This window comes from Microcebus murinus, chromosome 17 (genome assembly GCF_040939455.1).
Source record: "Microcebus murinus isolate Inina chromosome 17, M.murinus_Inina_mat1.0, whole genome shotgun sequence".
NCBI classification, from domain to species: Eukaryota; Metazoa; Chordata; class Mammalia; order Primates; family Cheirogaleidae; genus Microcebus; species Microcebus murinus.
Window position 1 is genome coordinate 29,026,333 of NC_134120.1, and position 25,020 is coordinate 29,051,352.

General features: G+C 33.6%; 1 protein-coding gene across 1 annotated transcript in view; it reads right to left on the minus strand.

The window, feature by feature from the left end:
* The window catches only part of PIK3C3 (phosphatidylinositol 3-kinase catalytic subunit type 3), a 116,631-nt gene that overhangs the window by 61,481 nt on the left and 30,130 nt on the right, over positions 1-25,020 (minus strand). The window contains exons 5-10 of the mRNA XM_012790299.2: positions 21,026-21,112; positions 18,470-18,565; positions 15,805-15,876; positions 12,720-12,824; positions 11,981-12,073; positions 4,367-4,552 (exon numbers count right to left, since the gene is read on the minus strand). Of these exons, the coding sequence (XP_012645753.1) occupies positions 4,367-4,552; positions 11,981-12,073; positions 12,720-12,824; positions 15,805-15,876; positions 18,470-18,565; positions 21,026-21,112 (639 nt within the window). The remainder of the gene's footprint in view (positions 1-4,366; positions 4,553-11,980; positions 12,074-12,719; positions 12,825-15,804; positions 15,877-18,469; positions 18,566-21,025; positions 21,113-25,020) is intronic.

Consider the following 25,020-nt stretch of genomic DNA (forward strand, 5'->3'; position numbering starts at 1 on the left):
TGGGCAAAGTAAATTGAAAACCTTCCGGAAAGGATTCACCATTCTAGATGCCATTAATAATATTCGTGATTCATGAGAGGAGGTCAAATAGGAGTTTGGAAGAAGATTCCAACCCCCAAGCATAACTTTGAGGGGTTCAGTATGTCAGTGGAGGAAGTAACTGCAGATGTGGTGGAAATAGCAAGAGAACTAGAATTAGGAGTGATGCCTGAAGATGTGACTGAATTGCTGCAATCTCATGATCAAACTTGAACAGATGAGGAGCTGCTTCTTAAGGATGAGAAAAAAAAAAGTGGTTTCTTGAGACAGAATCTACCTGATGAAGAGGCTGTGAACACTATTGAAATGACAATAAAGGATTCAAAATGTTCCATAAATTTATTTGATACAGCAGCAGCAGGGTTTGAGAGGACTAACTTCAATTTTCAAAAAAGTTTTACTGTGGGGAAAAATGCTAGCAAATAGCATTACATGCTACAGAGATATCCTCTGTGAAAGAGTCAACTGATACAGCAAACTTCATCGTTGTCTTATTTTAAGAAACTGCCATCACCACCTCAAGCTTCAGCAACCACCACCCTGATCAGTAAGCACCATCAGTATCAAGGCAAAACCTTCCACCAACAAAAAGAGTATGACTTGTGGAAGGCTTAGATGATTGTTAGCATTTTTAAACAATTAAGTATTTTTTAATTAAAGTAAAAGAATTTTTTAGACAGAATGATATTACACACTTAACAGACTACAGTGTAGATAGTGTAAACATAATTTGTATATGCACTGAGAAACCAAAAATTCGTGTTACTTGCTTTACTGTGGTGATATTCACTTTATTGTGATATTCGCTTTATTGTGGTAGTCTGAACTGAACTTGCAATATCTCAGGACTATGCTTTTATATTTCATTTTTGTAATTTATATCTTACACCAACATAGTAAAAATTTGTCATTAGGCAAACACTGACAAAGAGTAATACACATGATTTCACCATAAATATTAACTTATTGAAAGATTAACTGGCTATTAATTTTCATACAAATATATCAACATCAGTGGTCAGGGAAAGCAAATGACTATTAAAACACCTCTATAGTGTTGTCTCTAACACCCATTTATTAATTGGAACAATAAACATCTGATTTTCTATTATCAGATTTGAGTTATGGCATCCAATAACTATAGGCATAATTATTTGTGTTTTCTTTAAAAAAGCATATTACATAACAGAAATGATCAACATATTAATGAGAAGTATCCTTCTTTGGAGATATAAGTAATTCAGTTTTATTGCTAGCTTCCATTCCCAATGCTGCTGAACCCATTACCTGTGTGTTTTCCTAATAACAAAAAAAACCTTAACTATGTAAAATCAAAAGACTGCATTGTTATTAAATTCCCCAGTAAGGGGAAATTCAGAAGAAAACTTTCATCTTAAGGTACTTATCATCATCTGATTTGTTGGTCATTTGGTAATCTATATTCAAACTACACTTTCCTTCATTTGTATGAAAATGGATTAACTTCAATAGTAAGTACACAGTCTGTTTTCTCATTATATAATCACATCTTGAAAAATATAAAATTCCTCCAAGCATGAAGGACACAAGCATTCGAGTAAAACAAAGCAAAAAAGGAAAAAAAAAAAGCAAGTTTCTATCTTAGGCAATTCAGTAAAAATTTCCCAAGAGCTTCAAAATTTTATCTAGATAGTGATCACCATTTTTCCCAAGAACAAGTTAATTCTAATGCTTCAGAGTGCAAATGCAAAGTGCTATGTCAAAATCACTCACTGACTTCCCATTTCTTACTGAATTAAGTGTAACTATTCATATAGGCATTTTTAGTTAGAGACATGGGTTTTGATTTTACGTTCCCAACAGCTACATGTACACCACACTCTTTCCTGTACTTTTCAGTCTCCTTGCTTTCACTCAAATTGTTCTTTCCAATTGGAATATAAACTCCAACTGTGAAAATTGTACACTTCCTTGAATGTCTATCTCAAATACCACTTCCTCATTAAATTCTAAAGCAGAATCTCTCTCCTTTTAAACTGCACAGCAGTAAAAATGACAAAAAATTTTATATACAATATTAGCAAATCAAAGATAGGTATCAGATAAAGATTTATTTTATAAGTCTATGGCTGGTATAACATTAGGAAATCTATCAGCACACTTATAGTACACTAACAAATTAAAGGTGAGAGACCATATGATATGAACAGGTACCAGAAGAGTGTGTGGTAAGATGCAGAAGCCATGCTTACTTTAAAACGAGAGAGCGAGAGAGCGCAAGCAGGGGGGAGAGAAAGAAAGAAAAGAGAGACTTTCTAAACATAAACGAGCATTTGACTGAAACCAAAATGAAACACACATTAAAGAGTGAAATACTAAAAGCATTTCCATAATAATGAGCAACAAGGAAAGATGAACACTATCATTGCTATTATTTGCAATTATTATTTGTAGCCTTTAGCTAATACAGTGAAAGAAAAATAATATAGATTTGAAAAAAAACATATACTGACTTTTTCAGATAGCATAAGAAACCCAAAAGCACATGATTCAGAGCTTCTAGGCTTGTGAAGAAGAATGCATCGAGATGCCAGAAAGGGAGGACACTCTGAACTCCACAGGACACAAGCTCCTATGCTCAGGACCTCACCATATGTATCTCTTCAACTGGCTGTTCATTTGTATCTTTTAGAATATCCTTTATAATAAATCAATAATAGTAAGCAACGTTTCCCTGAGTTTTGTGAGTCAGATTATTGAACCCAAGGAGAGGGTCATGGGAACCTCTGATCGTAGGCTAAAAGTCAGAGGGTATCTTGAAATAATCTAGTAGAGGTTAGGGGATTAGTTAGGGTGGATAGAGTGAGTGGTGTTATAGATGAAACAGGATTGGCTATCAGTTGGCAATTGCTAAAGATTGGTGAATTATATGTAAGGGTTCACTATACCATTGATTTCAGTGTTTAAATTTTACTATAATTAAATATACACAATTATTGGCATTAATAAATGCTTCACTTGTTTCTTGAAATGCAGATGCCACTACTAATTTAAAATGATCTCACTGGGTTTTCCTCCTCCTCTAAAAAATGTCTTCGATAATAATTATTCAATGGGATCAGCATTCCTATATACATATCGAAGCTTGAGAAGTTATTCTACGTCTCATAAGCCCAGCCTACTGGCTAATAAACTATTAGGTTATGTTTGAGAACACATTCACCCTGTAAAAATTAAGAAGAAAAACATTGCTACTCTGTTTCATATCCCATAAAGAATTAGTAAAACTTAAAATCCACCAATGCATTGTGTCAACACAAAGAAGTGGTCCTCCTTTCCTGATGGCCTTAGGTGTACAGTCATGTGCTGCATAACGACGTTTAGGCCAACAATGGACCACATATATGACTGTGGTCCCATAAGATTATATACACATAAGATTATAATATAATTTTACTGTACCTTTTCTACATTTAGATACACAAATACTTATCACTGTGTTACATTTGCGTGTTATACTCAATACAGTAACATGCTGTTTAAGTTTGTAGCCTAGGAGTCAGAGGCTATACCATGTAACCTAGGTTTATAGTAGGCTCTATCACGTAGGTTTGTTTAAATGTACTCTATTGTGCTCACACAATGACCAAATTGACTAAGTATGCATTTCTCAGAACACATTCCAGTCATTAAGCAACATATGACTATATATAATAATAGTTGGCATAAAATTTGAAATCTGCTTTCCAGAGGATTCAAAAGCAACTTCAGAAAATCTACATGTACACATAACTGTCAGCAGCTGAAAGTCTAAAGGAGGAGATGAAGGAGAGAAGATGACCATACATCTCTATGCTTTAAAGGCCCCAAGGGCTTTTCAAGGCTACAATTAAATGTGGCTTGTTGTATACTGACTGATAGAGGGGATCTGAATTATTCCCTAGCTGGTGCTGCATTAAACCATTTTTCATTAGAATTCCTTTTTCCAGACAGAGCAATACAAGCTCTGCTGCCAGGTGAATGTCCTGGGAGAGATTGTCCTATCACGTAACAGATCAGAAAGTAAATTTTCATTTCACAGAGGAGTCCTTGGAGGAATATTTTAATTTTCCTTCTGAAAACACACCTAGTATATCCTCTTCCCTTCTAAAAACCTCTCTTGTGTCCGTGCATGCAAACGCTCGTGTGCTTGCTTGCTCGCTTGCTCGCGCTCTCTCTCTTTCTCTCTCTCTCTCTCACTCACACACACACACACACATACACATACACACACACTCCCAAACACACAGTCTGTAATTAGGCCCTAGTTTAAAATATACCCAAACGGAAGTAATGAATCATAATGTACCTCATCATCGGCCTGTCGCAATCGGGCAACTGCATAACGCCTCACTGTTGGATTGGTGTAATGAGAGGATAACAGCTCCAATGAATCTTCTACATCCATTGGCTTCCATTTTCCCAGAAGTTCCAAGGCCTGTTTGGCCTCCTGAGGTAGATCCCAATTTACACATTTCAAAAATTTTGTCAAAGCCTAAAATCAGAAAAGATTTTAAAATTAGAAACAAGAGCCTGTTCACTAGGAAAGGATAGAGAGGGTCAAGGGTGCTAGGCAAAGTTCTACTTGGTCTGGGTGGCAAAGTCAGAGAGTCAATGATAGACTACTTATGCAAACACTGAATGAAATTATACATATGATCCCAGAGAAGCACTGTAGGACAGAAAAAAAGCATGTTCCCTGTAAATTCACATTTTCCCTACCAAACCACTTGCAGAGCACTGTAAATTTTAAAATGTATTGGCTTTTCTTCATTTTGCTTCTGTTATTTTAAAATACTATAGGCCTCAAACATGGAAATAGTTGAGACATGTCCATGAAATCTAAGATGCCTTGGCAACAGCATTCATTTTGTAACATCAATAGTGTGACAGAGAACATCATAACCACTAAATAAAAGTTTCAGAAGCCAAGCATGGGTAGAAATTCCCACCACTAGTCTCACTCTTCATCACCTCCCAGGGTATGATCACCAGCATTCCTAGATATTCAAACATGAGGACTCAAACAAATTAGAATTTGTATATCCCTCTGAGAAGCAAATGCTTAAAAAGACAGGCAATCAACAACTCAAAACACACTCATAAAAATAAATAAGCACAAAAAGCAGCAGCAAATAATCTATGATTCAGCTAGCTGTTTGCAGCATCTTTCTGGAACCTCACTTTAGACAGGCAGCACACTGAAGTTTTCATAAGACTTGTCAGTTAAGTAAATTACCTTGGAGTATAGTACTTGTTTCATAAATAATAAATGGTCTTTTAAAAATGGTACATGCTTATTTACATAAAGAGCAACCCCTACTGCTGGATCTCCTAACTGACAACCTTTCCTGGCTGAACTGAAGATGTTTTCTTCTTCTTCTTTCCTTTCCCTTCCTCTAGGAATTTATCTGTGAATTATCTCTTGAACAAAGATTTATCTTTAAATTTTAAATTTGATTTTAAACTTTAAATTTCTGCCCTGCCCAAATAAAATTTTTTATTAGTAAATTAATTGAGTTCTCAAAAAATATTCACTTAGACAATAAAACACAACTTCTGGTCCGTATGACACAAAATAAACTAAATTTTACTAAATTAAGAAAAAAAGACACTATGAAGATTATCTAGTCCAATGCTTAAATCTTATATAACTTCAGTAAACATAAATGGCTTGTTCATCACCTCATAATGGTGAATAAGCTAGACCTAGAATCCAGGTTCACCAACTCCTAGCCCCATGCTTCTCTCACCAGATGGTATACCTCCTTACCATTAAGGCACAACCATTCCCTAATTAGCTAAACCCATGCCCCTTGGAGCCATTATTCCACCAATAATGATCTCCTAACTCCATTTCCAGTCCGTCAATTATTTCCTAACAATACTTGCTAAATTTCCCCTCAGTCTGATTCTCATTATATAACATATCTGGAATTTGACACAGCCTTCTGGCTAAGAGCCTCAATACTAGTTTCTCTTCTAATCATTTCACACAAACTCTAAGAAGCTCAAGTTGGAAGTGATCTTAACACAAATCTATCATTGTCAGCAGAAAATTATTCTACAACATCACTGCCAAAAAGAAACCCAACTTTTACTTAAGTAATACCTGGAATCAATTTCCAAAGTAGCTGTTATATTCATACACAGCTAAACCATTTTCTTTTGATTTTAACTATAATGAACCAAAAGACAAAAATGTATTCACAATAATTTCTCATTGGTCAGTTTTGCTCTGGAGAGAATAAAGGTAAATTTTGCCCCACACCATGTGGATGCTTTTCTAATACTTGAAGATGATTACCATACCATTGTACTGTGGTTTCAGTTAGATGATAGATATAACTAATTAACTAACATTGGTTTCTTTCTGAAAACATCCCATTGATGCCTCTCATCACAATGCAAACCTGTATTTCATCGAACTCCCATTGTCCTTCTATGCTTCAGTGCAGTTAACCTATTTTATCCATGACTCTAACTCTTATTGACAAGCCTTCCTTATGCTCTTAACCAAAACAGTGATAGCTTCTTTAAGGCCAGCTTGCCAAAAACTCAAGTTTTCCAGGAAGTTTTCAGCAACTTGCAGCTAGGTCTTCCTATGGAAGTTGGCTCAATTTTACTACCATCATTTAAATGATGTTCTTCTACCTGCCAAATGCTTTTGTGGCATTTTTATCTCTACAACTGGAGTCTGCATTCCCCAAGGACAGCTGTCCATTTCCTCTGCACCTCTTGCACACCATTTAGTTTAATGCTCCCTCTCTCCATATAGATTGCCCTACTAACTTATTCCATGAATTTATTTTGCACTTCTAAAATGTATTTCTAGGTTGAATGTGGAAACAAAGCAATACTTCTTAAATAACTACAGTGAAAGCTTTTCCATTTCACAGTACATCAGCAGTCTTAATAGAAATGTGTGGTGTGTACTTATTATAGGCAAATCTTGCAGCATGCCAATGTACTAAATTCAATAACTGAAACAATATAACTCCTAGATTCTCAGATTTATACACTTATTAGTAAGATTTATAGAGTACACTGCTGCCAAAGAACATAAGGCACTGTACAAAGAATTTCACAACTTTATAATGCTAAATGTTACAAATGTAAACAAGGAGGCAATAGAATGAAGAAGGAAACAAGGAGAAGAAGAATGAGAAAAACAAAAAAAAATAAGAATTTGAAGACAGTAATAATAATGATGACAATTAACCCTAGGTGTTTTACAGATGCTTTATGGATCCATTTAAAGATACAGGATTCAAATGCAATTGTATCTCTAGAGTTTCCACAGATAACTAGAGAGTACAAGTTTTACAGCCAAGGTGTTTGGGTTCAAATTTTAATCCTGGCTCCATCAATTATTAGCTGAGTCACTTATAGCACATAATTTAACTTTTAAGGGACCCATTTCATAGGGTTGTGGTAAAGATTAAGTTAATGAATATAAAATGTTTAGAGTAGTACTTTGCATGTAATAAATACTCAATAAATGTTACTTCATTATCAGTTATCACTGTTATTCGATTTCTGATGTTGTTTACTGTCAAATGTAAACCTTACTATACTTAATACTATGTTTTATATTAATAGCAATAAATATTTTGTCAATCTCCTTCCTGATCTTACAATCACCTTTTTGTTACTTCCTATTTGTAGAATCATAATCACTTCAGAACTGAAGATACTATATCATTTCTAATTTTAACTTCTACCAACTTAATTATTAGAAACTTCTATTTTGCTGCTCTTCCAATATGGTCAATTCCAAATATTCAAAACTAATAACATCTCCTCATCCTCTTCCTTCCACCTGCCGTATTTCCTTATTTCAGGCTCAATCCCAAACCCCGGGAATCGTCTCCAGGTCAACTTACTTGTCAGTTTCCTTTCATTCCCTTGCTCTCCAACACCCTTCTCTAAGTCAGTACATAAGCCTCTCTTTTTTCATTCTGAGCTCTGCTCCAATCTACCCTAGTTTGTCTTCCTTAAAATATCACTTGTTAAGACACATTTTCCTGCTTTAATTGTTTCATGTTGCCAGTGAAATCCAATCCCCAAGGGTAGAATTCAAAGCTCATCTCAATCTGATGCCATCTTTTCTATTTCATAATCATTCACATAAACCTTTTGTCTCCTGAACCTAACAGCCTGCCTTATTCATGCTTTTCTTCCCCAAGAAAAATGATCACCAAATAAAAAAGTGCCATAAAAGTCTGCTCAAACTTTAAGGCCAATCTTTGCTCTGTGAAATCTTCCTCACATCACACAGCACACTGACCTTGTCATCTTCTACATATCTATTACAGTAACTACCTATATATTTACTAAGACAGTGACCATTCATCAATACTATCCTATACTTCTCCATTTTTTTATTGTGTGTAAATATCCTTACCCTAAAACAATTTTAATTTGTATGAATACAGTGACATGATACCTCAAAGTTCAGATCCTTACATAATACTAGGCCAAGATTGATAATAAATGCTTGTTGAACTAAATTCATTTGTGCTATGGTTCACCATCAAATTGTTGTCAGAAGACATAAATATGATTATTGTCCTGACATCACTGTCTCAGAGAAGTCTTATAAGAACATTCAGTGCATTTCTATTATCATCACTGTACTTGACTCTTCCTGTTGTTTTTGTTCCCTCATCATAATCAAAAGAATTCCAAATCTAGTGACCACTTGCTCTATAGCTTTGGGGCAGGGAGAATTGTGCTGTTTGTTCTTTTTAAAGCATTGTTACTTTGTTATTGAGCTACTTGCTATATATTTCCTTTCCATAATCTTAGAAACAATGGATGACAACAGAAAAGAATTCTGTCTCTTTTAACAGTCAATAAATGTAAAGACAAATGAAGACTTAATATGGGAAAAAAGTTGTGAAATCCTCATAGAAGTTAAAATATATGAAAAATCATTTTGTGTCTTTAAGACAAAAGTGGTATAGAATTAGTAAGTAGGGTGTACTGTACTGGGAGACAGAAACCTTGGCTTCTGATCCTCATTCTGCCAATAGCTGTGTAAACAAGAAAAAGGGCCATTATAAAAGCTAGTTTTGAAAAATTACAATATTCACATTTTAGGTTCCACAGAAAAGATTCACTTCCTACCTGCTGTGGACCACAAATTTTAAAATACTTCATAAATTTAAATGGCTAGACAACATTATTACTGTGAACTTTTTAAGTACATCAAGTCCATACTAGAAGATTTTCATCTGAAATACTTATGACAGGTCATTTAAAATAAAATAGGTAGAAAGGTTAAATTTAATTAAAAAATAGAAAGAGTAACTTTGTAAGAACCAATTCCTCAAATCTGTTTTCTGAGCACTGCCTTCTCTTCTCTAGGAACACTTTTCACCCCTAAGTTACCTGGCATTTGGGAGCTAAGTCACAATTTCTGAGGGCCTGAGACTGAAATAATTTCTATGTGTAAATAAATTAAGGTGCATGGGTATAGGAGTATTTGTTTTCTACAAAACCCATTTTAAATTATTACGAGGATACTAATGTGGCTGTGTGAATAATTCCTTTGGTCACTTCAAAGCCCACAGATATTTGGTTTACTCAAAAGTGTCTCTGGAACATTAAAATATATTGTTCACTCTGCACTAGTGGTTGTAGGAATCCTCTAATATGTCCTGACAACTGAAGTTTCATCACCGACCTTTCAAAAACTTGAAATCAACTAGTTAAATGAAACTTGTCACATACTTTATATCACTTGAACATTTTATTTCTTTTGCACATATCTAGAAGTAATTGAATTTCAGTGGGAAGTGACTACTTGTTTAAACAAACAATTATTCTTGCAAGCCTTTCTATCTAAGAAAGTTCTGCTCTATAAATCTATTCTATGCTTCTTGAATCTATACATTCTAACAGGTTTAATTCAATATCTTGGTGTGTATTCTAGACGACACTGTGCTGCATTCAAGGCGCAACATCTGTGACCAAGGTTATTCTTCATTTAACACAGTACCATGATATTAACTAAATCTTTCTATAAAACATAAAATCACAAACTTGTGCTTCTGTTGATGAATATTTCCTTTTGTTCAGTGAAGAAGAGAATAAAACTCAAAGCTATGGTAAATTTAAAATTCCTCTCTTATTCTTATTATGGATATAAAGAATAAACATGATTCATCTAGAAGGAATTTCCCAAGGCATCAATAAATGATAAAGAGGAAAAGCTGAAGAGTTAAGATGAGCTGTAACCGTATTTTCATCTTTACTATAAACTAATAGAAATACAAGTGGTTCCGAAAAACAAGTTAAAACAAAATAAAGACTGTCTCATGAGATTATAAACATATTAATTCACTCACTCTTGCATAATTATATAACAGCTTCTTGACATATAATTTTCCTGATGCCACTCTGTTCTACTCCTAATGCATTTCAGAATTACTGCTAAGGCACATCCATGGTGTTGCAAATGTTTTCTCTACAATTCTCTTTTCCATATCTTCACTGAGTCCCTTCTCATCTAACTCATAAATGTGAGCGTATCAATCAAGAGGCAGCATTTATAAGCTTTGTAATTCCACATAGACTCCTTAATCTCTCTAAGGCTCAAGTTTCCTCAGCTGTAGAACAGTGACAATAATATGTACATTGTGGAGTTGTTATGAGACTTAAACGATTCCAAAAGATTCCAGTGTTTAATAAACACTGGCTGTTATTATTATACCTTAAGAGTTAGTCCTTGGCCCTCTCTTCTAAGATTTTACAGATTACTTTAAGAACTAGAAGAGGCTGGACAGGGTGGCTCACACCTGTAATCCTAGGACTCTGGGAGAACAAGGTGGAAGGATCGCTTGAGGTCAGGAGTTTGAGACAATCCTGAACAAGAGTGAGACCTCCATCTCTACTAAAAATAGAAAAAATTAGCCAGGTGTGGTGGTGTGCACCTATAGTCCCAGCTACTTGGGAGGCTGAGGCAAGAGGATCACTTGTGCCCAGGAGTTGGAAGTTACAGTGAGCTATGATGACACCACTGAACCCTACTTGGGGCGACTGAGCAAAACTCTGTCTCAAAAAAAAAAAAAAAAAAAGGAGAAGAAGAACTAGAAGAGACAAAGACAAAGTTCATGATCATGTGATCATCTCATAGTAAATATGAGCAAACTAAAGCTCAGGTAGGTGAAGTAATTTGCCTACAGTCAAAAAGCTTCTTAGTGGGAACAGTGAGACTCAAAACCAAGTCTCCACACTCAAGTTTAGTGCTCACTACTTCATCACAATTCTCTCAGAAACATTATCTGCTTCATGCTTTCATTATGGAAAGCAAATGTCTAGTTCTGACCTTGCCTCTTCTCCAGTAAGCCAAGCTCTATGCTACCCCACCAACTCAGTTTTCCACATTTCAAATTATATTCTTCATACCCTCCTTCCAGCAACATCTCCTCCAGAATAATGTAGTTTAGTTCTCATAATAGCGTGAATATTTTCCTAGTCACTCAGGTTCAAAGAGGAAAGAAGCATGAGATAGAAAAATGAGACAGGATGCACCTACTATGTACCAGGTACTCTGCCACTTATTTATCTCTATTATCTTACTGGTGAAGGAGAGTTGTCTCCATTAGAAAAATAAGGAAATCAAGTCTCCAAAATGATTTGCCTCATCCTACCTCATAAGTATAAGATGTAATGCTAGAAACTGAACCCAAGTCCGACTTCAAAGCTCATTCATTGTCTATATGTCAAAAAATAGATACATGGATCTTTGTGTGTATACCTTTGTAATTTTTAAAAAACTGAGTATCTCATATATTGCTCTGTAATTTTTTTAAAGTTGATAATGACTTTATATTTCTGTGGCAGTTCCCTCATCCTGATCATCAGTAACAGTCTGGAGATCAATTTGACATTTGAATGTTTTCAAGGCACTCACTTTTTCTTGATTAGTAAGATAATATCTAAACTTCCAGACAAGATCTTGTTCTTCATATGTAAGTTGCTTGGTTGGTGGATAACTCACAATAATCTACAACAAAGAAGAAAAAGAGGTAATTTTATCAACTCTATAATTCCTACATATTTCCAGTTCACCTACAAGTTTTCATTAATAGAATTACAATACAAAGAAGGAAAATGTACACCCTGCCAAGTAAAACTTAAAATCGCTATACTCATCCATCCAAAAAGTATATTACTAGAATGTGAGGAGAATAAAAAAGAAAGTCATACTCTACATAAAAGTATATAGTTATAGAACTCATTTAATTCAACCAAAACAAAACAAACCAAAATAAAGACACCCTCCATATACACCAAAAGAAAAAAACAAACAATAAACTCTTCTCTTGTCAAGGCCATGTACATAACAATGCATGTGTACAGGCAACGTTGTAGGGCCTCTCACAGGCAATGTCGTAGGGCCAGTTTCTAAGAATGCTGTATAAGGAAAGCATATACTATTTGTAGCTCTGTCTTTAGAGCTAATAAACTGACTAAAAAAACCCCAAATGATAACAGAACTGCAGATATGTGAAATTGTTGACATCATGTTTGGTTCATCGACCTGGAAAAAATGTACATCTGAATAATTTAAAAGTGAAATGATCATACCAGTCATACCCAAAATTATGCATTTAATTATTTTTATATTAATATTTTATAAATTATCTTACATTTAACTGATCCCTTGTGGCAGCATTGGGTTTGAGATCACGATCAGAAGGTCCACTTCTTAAACTTCGAGCTAGCTTGTGGTGTTTGCTCTCAACTAAATTCTCCTATAAATTATTTAAAAATATTAATTGAAAATGCAAACTTCACCAAAAGGAAATTTCATTGGTGAGTCAGAAATATAAAAGTAAACAGGTACTTACTTAAGACCATTTTATAATACTTACTGTGTTATTCTGGTACAACTTTAGTCTCCTATGTAACTTAAAAGTATGTACCCATTTCAAGACTGAGTCACTAAGTATGAATTCAACTCCCTCACTGCCATAATATGGGTGTGCATGCACATACCACTCCGATTTCTTAAAATGTCTACCTTTTACTCTCCACTCAAATACCACCTTCACTCTAAAATCTTCCCTGACAACCCAGACTAAAGCATTCCCTTATCTTATCAGAAAGTGACCTTCTTATCATTCTTATCACTAGTGACCTTGTGACATCACTATGCTATCATCCAGTTACTGAGGGCAGAGACATTGATCATAATGCTTGAATATACACATCTGATGTTGCCTATTTTACTCATGGAAAAAATAAGTTTTAACCATATTATCATATATGTGTCAATTGTTCGTGTCTTTTTCCTAATTTTTGGTTAGCGTTATGGTCATTTGTACTTCAATTTTTAAGAGTTCTTTACCATATCAGCCTTTTGTCTGTGATTTACATAGAAAGTATTTTCTCCCACCTTGTTAAGTGTCTTTTGACTTTAATGGTGGTTTCTGCCATGTAATTTGTTTTAATGTAGTTAAATTTATCAATCATTTCTTTTACTACCTCTGAATTTTGTATTATAGTTAGAAAGTCTTTCCCTACACTGAAAGTACTCATGTGGCTTCATTTTTTTTAACATTTAGATTCCTAATCCATTTGGAATTTTTTGTTACCTATAATATGAGGTATGGATCTAATTTAATTTAATTTTCCAAATTGGCTAATTACATTCTTTAGCACTATGCTTCAGTGATAAAATGCCACTTTTATAAATATACTAAATTTCTATACATACTTGGAAGCATTTTTCTGTTCAACCAATCTATTTGTGTACATACATGTCTCAATACTACACTATTGTACATATAGAATTATACCCTGTTTTATTGTCTGATATGATTGGATATCAGCTCAGCAGTACTCAAAGTACCATTGTTGAAATGTATTTCTCCATTCAATAAATATCCATGGCTCAAGCTGAACTGAATTTTTGAGCATGGGGAGCGATGAGAGTAGTTTGCTCTTTTTTAAATCTTTTGTTTTATGCTCACTTGCTTTCATTTAAAAGTAAAAATTTTTAACAGGGGTCCTAGTTATTTTTTGGATTTTTAGTTACAGTGTCTACAATATAAAAAATCATTAAAACAACTATAATTGTTGATAGACATTTTCTTTAGAAAGAATACACCAAATATACAGACAACCCATTTACCTAACATTTTGGTATCAGAATTACACATAAGTGAAACCTATGATATCTCAATATGACAAAACTTGTTTACACTCAACCTTTTTGAAGGTAAACTATGAAGTATATGCATCTATGTTTGAATATCCGGAATGCAAAATACAATTTGATTTTATACTGAAATTCAGTGTCAATTTTAGATATATTAACTGGATTTTACTATACCATGCATAGAGACTATAAAGGTATTTAGAGTGTTTGTTCCTAAAATATCCTCAAGTGACCTTTTTTCTAACTTTTCATACTCTACTTTTTTTCCCTTTATCTCTTGCTTTGATGTTAGGGCTTCAACCATTAATTCCTGCTTTAACAATCTGTACTTACCTTGTCCAATGTGTTACTTTTAATCTACTTTGGTCTGATTAAGGCAGTAACTAATCTAATTGGAAATGTATAAACTAAGAATAAAAAGGTTCAGAGTAATGTGAATAAGTTATAACTGAATATTATGGATTCTATTGTGCTGCCAAAGAATTTTGTGCTTGGAACTTTCTAAATCTAAAGATGTCTAATTAAACCTCTATTGCAAAGTAAGAATTCTTACTTTTTCACATGAGAAAGAGCCATCATCTCGAAACTTTGTTAAAAGGTAAGTATCATATTATCACCCATGTACCATGTTCCAAATTGTATAGTTCTAGTAGCTACAGTGATTTTTCTTATAACAAATCACTCTCCCTATAATTTTCATCCATTACTTCAAATATCATCCATTAATTCTATATCTGAATGACTATCTTTCAAATACCAGTTTTTCCAAGTCTTCAAGATTTTCATCCCTCACTAATTCAATAATTCAAATACAAAAGATCCAACGACACTCTACAAAAAAAGACACCTGCAGTCAAATGTTTATAGCAGCACAATTCATAATTGCAAGGCTGTGGAAACAGCCCAAATGCCCATCAATCCAAGAATGGATTAATAAAATGTGGTATATGTATACCATGGAGTACTATTCAGCTCTAAGAAACAACGGTGATATAGCACATCTTATATTTTCCTGGTTAGAGCTGGAACCCATACTACTAAGTGAAGTATCCCAAGAATGGAAAAACAAGCAACACATATACTCACCAGCAAACTGGTATTAACTGAGTAGCACCTAAGTAGACACATAGGTACTACAGTAATAGGGTATTGGGCAGGGGGAAAGGGGGGGGGCGGGTATATACATACATAATGAGTGAGATGTGCACCATCTGGGGGATGGTCATGCTGTAAACTCAGACTTGTAGGGGGAGGGAGGGAAAAGGCATTTATTGAAACCTTAAAATTTGTACTCCCATAATATGCTGAAATAAAAAAATAATAATAATTCAAATAAAATGACTGCCCAACCCTGCACCATCCTGATATTATTTTTACAATGTTAATATTCCTTGAAAAAATTCATTCTGAAACTGACTCCAGATAGTGGTAGTGAATTTACGAATCACTTCTTCATAACTGACATGGTTACATATTATATATTTTTTTTTTTAAAGAAAATGCATGGAGTGGCTAAGTCATAATCACTCTAGAGAAAAGTGCTTTCATAAAAAACTTGCACAATAACTTACCATAGACATCTGGGGGTCAGGAACTTTCACTAATTCAAAGCTTGTTAAAATTGGAGATGACTCATCACCATCCTGGATTACAGCACAATAAGTTAAAAAAAAAAAAAAAGAAAGAAAGAAAATTTAACCAAATGGTAAGAAACAATATGTGATATTGTACACTCCAATGTATTTTAATTCTATTTAATGAACATTATTCCTCTCTTTTAAAAAGTCCTTATCATCTTTCAACTACTATAAAATACATATCCACTTTTTTACCTCTTTGGTTGCTGAGAAAATGTTTTGAAAAAATAAAATCTAACAAAAATTTGTATTATAATAGTTTTATAGAATGAGGTCTGGAAATTAGTAGATTGTTTTTGTTTGTTCTTTTCTTTATAACCTTACTCATAGTAATAGCAGATTAAAAAATGTGCTAATTTTCAAACTTAGAACAAGAAACCATAGACAATAATTACAACATGGCACAATGGATATGCTATATCTACAGAAACTAAGTGGATGTTGGTAACTTTTTAAGGCACCACGATTAAGATCCATTCAAAGGAGAATTTTAAGCTCAGAGTTAATATTACTCAAATTTACACACAGCTAGAGAAGCAGCAACATTATTTCTCAAAGGGACAGGTACTCAACACAATCCAAACTTGAATTACAAAAATCAATCAATTTTTAAGAAGTGAAGCTGACTTCTTTTGTTAGTATTAGCATTTTTGAAGAATGTGGCTTTTATTTTTATCCAATTCTGGCAAGAAAGGTAATTCAGCATAATAAATGTCACTGCCAAATATACTGGAAAAGGCTAAACTAATTAAGGTCAAAATTCATTTTCTCACAAATGTATGCACATCAAGCTTTTCTATCACTTTCCAAATGTGAGTATATATTCAATTTTAGATATGTGCAACAAAATCAGGAGACACTGAGAGAAGGGAAACACTGTGACTTTACTTCAGTTCAGTAATTGAGTCTTACAGAAAACCACAAATTCCCACAGCCGTTGTTTAACAGGCTTGTTCTCAGTCACAACACCAGAAAACACATTTATCAGCCCAACTATGACAAGTAATCTTCACTAAGGCTATCTGTCACAAAAGACAGGTGACAAGAAAGTCTATTTCCATTAGATTCAATACACTGGCCCAGCAATCTTTACACTAAGTGGAAATATGACAGGGTGGGTAGACAGGCATTAATTTATGAGCAATTTTCAGGAAGCAATAGAAAGGGGTCAAGAACCTTTTCAAGAACACTTGAAATTCTTCTAATCTCTATTCTATTATTATTTCATCTGCTATCAAAGCTGTCTTTCAAAAGACCCTTGACATCTCTGATGTTCAAAAGTACCACCTTTATTAGCATGATTTTGCAATATTAACTCTATAGGGCAGAAAATAATGCTTTCAATGAAATTACAAACAGCATGAGACTCTATTAAAACGTATTTGTGACAAAACAATTTTTCACCTATATTTCCCTTTCTAATACAGTTTTTCTAATAAATTAATCAACAATGTTAAATCACCTATCTTCATATTTTCTTTTTCCCCCAAGGAGTATCATTTATAAAATAAAAGGCTAAAATAAGTTAATATTTCCTACTCTTCTACTATAGTAAAAGGGCTAAAAGATAAAGGAAAAAAATGTATAACTATTAACTTGAAGAAATGGTCATAAATTAACTATACAAACCCTAAACCTTCATTATAAAAGCCTTTCTAATAGCCACTTAGAGTTATAAAAGTGTATATTTTTTAAAAATCACTTGTGACAACTTGAACAAATAACACTAAATGGTAAATGTAATTCAAAAGGGCTGCCCCTAATGAACAAATATACTGCATATAAGCTTGGTTATATGACAGAAGAAATATTAATCCACTATCACTCTATATAACAAAAGCCTGCCATCATTTGCACCAATTTAAACACTTGTCTACTATTTCCACTATAATAGAAGATACCTAGTTTATGCGGTTTCATACTATGCATACAATTATTTCTACAGTACTTAAATGAAGCCTCTTCAACAAACACTTAAGGCAGTTTTTTTCAAGTAGCTACATACCAGAAACAGAACTACTGTCTTTTGCATAATGAGCAGACCAGAGCAAATCCATAACTGCATATTTGTTATTACTAAGCCTGATGGTAACACAAATTTCTTACTTTTACACATATTAAATATATGAGCATTTATGAAGTCATTAATAAGCATACTTATGTTAGGGTCATACATAGAATTCCAACACATTACATATATAGTCAACAAACATACCCTTAACTTTCCACAGCTCACCACATAAAAAATAAAATTTCCTCTTTTTACATTTCAAATGAATAATAATTGTAAATAAAACTATTGCTTTAGTGACCTACTTACCAATTTGCAGAACAATTAATCAAAAAGTTTTTAATCACTTGCATACTTATTGACTTATTGAATTCCATAACCCAGAACCACATTACATGAATGATTGGCTTTTGTAATCTTGTTGCAGCTATATGATTTGATTTGTATATACATAAACAGCTGCTGCTGACAGCTGTCTGCTGCTATCCTGCAACCAAATAATTCATCTCAGCAGGAATGACAGTAATTTTTTTTTAATGTTCCCTTCCCCTCTACTTTAGAGACCAAAAACATTTCTAAGGCAAATACCTTTTCATAATAAACAATACCATATTCCTTATCATCACACTTGACACATCGAAACTCAACCATCAAGTACATGAAATTAGAACTTCGTTTTTCACTCTAAAAAAAAAGAGAAAAGATTTTCATAAAAAAAAACATTTTCAACATTATCTTATCAGTAGGTATTTTTCCCAATTCAGTAATACATGTATATATTAAGTACAAAGTTAACACATAACAAATTTTTATTTCATTATATATGTAATATTTTACACAGCACTATTATTTTTATATAGCACTCCTATTTTATTCAGTAGTATACTTACAACTGCCTCCTCAAACTTAACATTTTTTATTTATTTAGTAATTTGGATTTTATTATATAAAATCTTAAAGGTATTTTGCATGTATTTGCAAGAGTTATTTTATTCCAAAAATATGTTTTCTACTTCTAACAATTTTAAGCAAAGTTCGCCCTTAAACTAATGTGACTAATCCAACTACAGAAATAAGTGTAACTAAAACTAAAAGTTAAAAAAAAAATGTGCAACTAATGACAGAGGCCATCTGAGCTTACTAAGTATAACCTTTACAAGTTTTTCACAATTTATAAATGATCTTAAAATGATTTGTCATTTGTAAATTTTTATCCACACTGGGGAATAATTACTTCTTTCCCCAACATAAAAAATGCTGCTTATTTATATAAATGTGTTCCCTTAAAAAAAAAACACACACAGTCATGCTCAATAACAGGAACATACTCTAAGAAATACATTAGTAGGCAATTATGTTGTTGTGCAAACATCATAGAGTGTATTTACATAAGCTACAAGCCTATACTGCATGCTACTGTACTGAATACTATAGGCAATTATAACACAACCGTAGGTATTTGTATATCTAAACAGAGAAAAGGTACAGTAAAAATATAGTATTATAATCTTATGGGACCACCATTATATATGTGGTCTATGGTTGACCAAAACATCATTAAGAGGCTCCTTGACTGTACTATGGGGATGATGAAGTGAAAATACAATAAAGTCTATAGCAGGAGTCCTCAAACTACGGCCCGTGGGCCACATGCTGGTGTTTTTACTCGTTTGTTTTTTTACTTCAAAATAAGATATGTGCAGTGTGCATAAGAATTTGTTCATAGTTTTTTTAAACTATAGTCTGGCCCTCCAACAGTCTGAGGGACAGTGAAGTGGCCTCCTGTTTAAAAAGTTTGAGGACCCCTGGTCTCTAGGGTGATTAGTCTTGACCCAAAACAGCTTTATAAATGGCTTTAAGTCTAATGTATGCAATCATAAAGGTCTAAAGAAGTTATTTAAATTGTTCAGCTTTATGAAATATATTATAGTCTACTGTGGTAATGGTCTCCTATATTTTAAAGAGTGGAAGTGAGGAGGGTGAGAAAGGCTGGGCAAGGTAAACTCTAACATTATATTTTCTACACCCAGAGGTACCTAAGTTGAAGAATAGAAAAATATAAGCAAGCATTTTGATTAAACTCTTTTTGGAATGTGACTATTATAAAAATTACAAAAAGTAAATCTTTCTTCCAGTTTTTAGAGTATATGAGAATGTATCATGAATAAATTTAGGAAAGATACCAAATATTCAAATTGAATGTAAATTCTGTTAAATAGCAATACATTCATAAAAAAAAGAACAGTGGTAAAATCTAACTCTTAAAATAGTTTATTGTAAAATTAAAAACTTCTCTTTCCACCTTCTGAAAACTATTTGGAGAATAAAAATTAAATCAGCAGTGCCTTGTGGTCATCATAAGTTAGACGTATCACAAAATTGATATCCTTCTCTCCTAATTTGACTAATATGATTATTAATTCTGTTCTCTAGGCATAAAATGTTAGGCCAAATGTCTGGTATTTTAGAGCAAATATACAAAAAATAAAAATCTTTTTCTTACAACTTTAGAAAATACTTTCATTGAAGTCATCTTTAAACATACACACTGGCCTGCCCAACATGAGGGGACAAGGAAAAAAATTACTTAAATCATGTAACCCAAAACAGCTTTATAAATGGCTTTAAGTCTAATGCATGCAATCATAAAGGTCTAAAGAGGTTATTTAAATTGTTCAGCTTTATGAAATATATTATATTCTACTTTATTAAGGGCATAGAGTCTTATATGTAGTACATAAGACAAGCAACGTATTAATTAGAGAGAGAACTTGCTAAAGATAATGTATGGTAATAAAATGAAAAGCTACCTCTGTGCTGATGGAAGATTTATTCAACACTGACTTGAACTTGAACATGAGATGCCATGAGAGAGAACACACAGGTGAGGCAACATGCCTCAAAGGGCTTCACTTACATATTTAGTACATCTTAGGATATCAACTATCTACTTCATGGTTTGACATTAAACAATAAGAAAGGCAGATATCCCAAATCTTCCACTTACTAGCACAGAATTCACAGCTATAGAGGTTAACCTGATAATCCCACATTTCTTAGATACCCAATAATAAACAATTATCAAAAATTGTAAACTCAGAAATCTGGAGAAAATATTTTAAAATAAAAAGGGATACAACTCACCTCATTTATCATTTCTATTTCTCTAAATGTCAATCTGTCCAGCCAATCTACTTTCACCATGTGTCCCTGTCGATGAGCTTTTGTAAGCTGTAGAACAAATACAATGGGGAAATTTTAATATAGATCTAACAGAAAGGAAAATAAAGGATGGTAATGTCAATTTCACCAGTGATATATTCCAATACACAACAAAAACCATATGCAACTATCAGAATAAGAAATTTGGCAAGAGGTAAATGATTGTTTTTTTAAAGAAAAACAATTTAAAAACAGTTTTCTAAACAAAGTCCACAATCTGCCATGTTTTGACATGCTAAAAAATAATGAAATATTTCCTGAAATTATCCCCATTTTATATTTCTTATATTTTGACTATTAAAAATGGAGGGGATTTTAATAAGAATAATTCCTTGAATGGGAAATAAACCACTGTTTCTCTTCCCATCTTTCGATCTAACAAACATGAAAAATGACAGTTACACACAGTAAGGCATTTCTCTGGGACTTACAAATTAATACTCTAAGATTTAAGCTCCACACATATGGACACGTGCTTTAATTTTAGGAAACAGTGTTAAAAAAGACTTAACTTTCTAGCACAGCAGTTGGTAGAGTCCTATGAGGTCTTACATACTAATCTACTCTTAGTTTTATAAATTAAAAAATAATACATCAACTCTTCAAATCCACAGAGAATTCAAGATAAGTCCCGAAGTCCGCAAATTAGAACTAAGTTTTGTAGTAAAAAGTATAATATTAAACATCAGCTTTATTAATGTATCAAAACTCACTTTCTTTCTAAATAAATTCATAGCATAAAGCAAAACTGGGCATTAAAGCCTTACATACTAGCTTATTTGTGTCAGTTGTCTTTGTCTTCATCATCCACGTCATGACAACATTCCTACAAGGATGTCAAATACTGACACCAAATATTACCTCTCTCACAGAACAGAATGTGATGAGGCCTTTTTTCTTCCTTCACTAAATTATCCAGACAAATCAGAAATGTTCTAAAGTCATTTTCATGGGCCCCAAAATTTATGTTTGCTGCCTAATATGTATTACTTCCTACATAGGGGAAGCTTAGCTTTCCTATTTCAATATCAAATATAACCTTTCTCAATCTTACGAAGAGCTACCAAAGAATGTATGGCTAGCAGGGCAATATTAACATTGGTAAAGCCACTATAGAAGAGAAGTTTAAATTATCCTCAACACATTTACATTTGTGTACCATTATTTGCAATACAGAAAAATTAGACATACCAGAAAGCAAATGTCCATCAATAGTGGAAACTAAGTAAACTATGGTACACGTACACTATGAAATACTATAATCAAAAAGACTAAGGAAAATCTATATGTCTTGATAGGGAAAGATATTATTGAGTAAAATGAAACAACTGTTTCATTTATGTTATGACAACTATTTACATGTTTGTCTCCTACACCAGCCTTTGAGATTGAGAGCACAAATTCTGGATATTTCTCTGTTTTAGTTAATCTTATAAGTTCTGAAAAACTGAACAGTTACTGCTCAAAATGTCCCCTAGCCATTGTCCTATTTACCTAACAACACTACATGACAAACCACCCCAAAACTTAGTGTTTTAAAACACTCATTTTATTATTTCTCATGATATTTGGAGAAGTCATCTTCTTAAGAGACATTTGAATAATTTTTTCTATCGGTCTCACTTATAACCCCTCAAGAGACTGTGACTCAGTCCTTTGGTGGCTGAAGCTGAAATATCCAAGATGGCTTTACTCACATGTCTAACATCAATGGAAAAGGATGGGCTTAGCCTCTCTTTTTCCCCATGTACTCTCAGTGCTGCTCCCTCTCCAAGTGGTTTTTCAAGATGGTAACTCCAACAAAATAGATGAATTTCTTACATGGTAACTCAATGTTCCCAAAAAGTGCAGAAACAAAAGCTGTCATGCTCTATTGCCTGGAACAGACACAGCATCACTTCTGCCGCACTGTGTCAGTTAAAATGAGTCACAGCGCAGTATAGATCTAACATGGAAGAGTGTGACTATCAGGAGGCATGTTTCATTGAGGGTCACCTGTAGAGACCCTCTAGCAGGGTCACCTGCTAGAGCATAGCACTTATTAAATATTTATCCGAGTCCATGCACATAACACAATTGACTGTTTGATTACAAAGGAGCAAGGGGTTAGATTTTGGAGAGGGCAAAGTCAGTCCCTGGCTGGACTTTAGGCCAACAGGGAAAGTCTAGAATTAGTGATGACAATTGCCAAATGATTAGCCTCTGTCTTCCTCTTCAAAATAATCTAACTCTCCAACTAACTCAGTACACTACAGTCTCTTTTCAGTTCTTCAAACCATAAGGCCTTTTACTTTTAGGGCCCAATGTAGATGAAACAAGTAATAATTGGATTAAAAATATTATCAGACACTTTATAAAATTTTATGAAACTATAAAGCACTATGCAAGTTGTAAGCAGGTATTCCAATTATTCTACAATCCGGGTCACTGCATCTCTTGTAAGTGCCGATAACAACGTAGATAGACTTGCAGATAGACTTGTAGATAGACTTGGTGGTTTTCACCAGTACAAAGCAGCTTTTAGTTATCCCCCATCCAGGAACTTCTATAGACATTATAGACCAAAAGTGAACTTTAAAACATAGATGGGAGTACTGACCTACTATTTTATTACCGGCATAACAATTTATATTTCGTTCTGGGCTTGAAATGTCAGTGACCTACATCTTTCCAAAGAGAAAATCTGCATTCTGTTAAGCAGCAGGGGAAAAGTAGTTCAATCTGTTTCCATTGCTTACGAAGAAATAATCCTCACTAGGATGCTTATTCTAGGAAGGAGATAGGTCAAGAAATCAGTTAAAAAGTGACATTCTCTCTTTTTAAGGAAAATAGGTTTCTACAGAATTCACAAGTCATACAGAGTTTGGGAAGGAAAACCCACTGTCACAAAAATGGCATAACTAAGTCCTAACTTAAATTCTCCCAGAATTAAACAGCAAGGGGTTTTAAGAGCTATTTAAATAAGAAGGTCTCCAAGAACCAAATAATGACATGCCCAGTAAATTTCTTGGAGTACTAACCATGCATTATCAGATTTAATGGAATAACAAAAAATGCATGCTTGAGGAAGATGTCTCAGATTAGGAGTTGTTTAATAAAAGTATCAAGGACAGAGGTAAAAGTAGGCCAACTTGCAACACTGCATACAGACTAAGAACAACAGGGAAAAAGAATGTCAAAGCAGAGCATGATCTCGGAAACAGACAGATGTCCAAGACCACCACAACTCACAGTTCATTGCTCCTTATTCTTATCTCATTATACTATAAACTTTGTGAGTGCTAGCACTCTGAATTGTTGATACAATCTAACACTTATTCATTCAATGACTATTTACTGAAAGACTTTCTATAAAGATGGGTGACAGGATAGAAAATAATGTTTCCATACTTTGGAATTCTGCCCAAGAGCTTTGGGGATTTAGGGGAGAAGAATTAGGGGAGGAAGAGAGTAATACACAAGAGAAAATTGGAGGGAAAAAAATGATTCCTGCCCTTGGTTATTTTTCCCTAGTATTTATACACTTTGAACATAAATGTAGTATCTGTTACTCGATTGCTAGTGTAAGTAACAAACTACCATCATGCTCTCTGCCCTTGAGATAAGCACAGAATGTTGAACAATATAAGCAAGTTCTATGCCATAATAGAACTTCAAGATGGAAAGGGGTGAGTCTTTCATATGGTAAGCACTTTAGAGTGTAACTATAAATTGAAACAGTGACATGAAAGTAATACTGGGAGTCGTGGGGAGGTCCTGAGAAGGTGTCTCAGACAGTTAACATTCAAGAAGACTGAAAGATAAGGAATTAGCCAAACAAACAGGATGAAACCTTCCAGGGAGAGGAAATCACTTGTTTTTCAGCACATCAGTAAACTTAATGTACCCAAGCATTAGAGAGACCAGAACTGTAGACC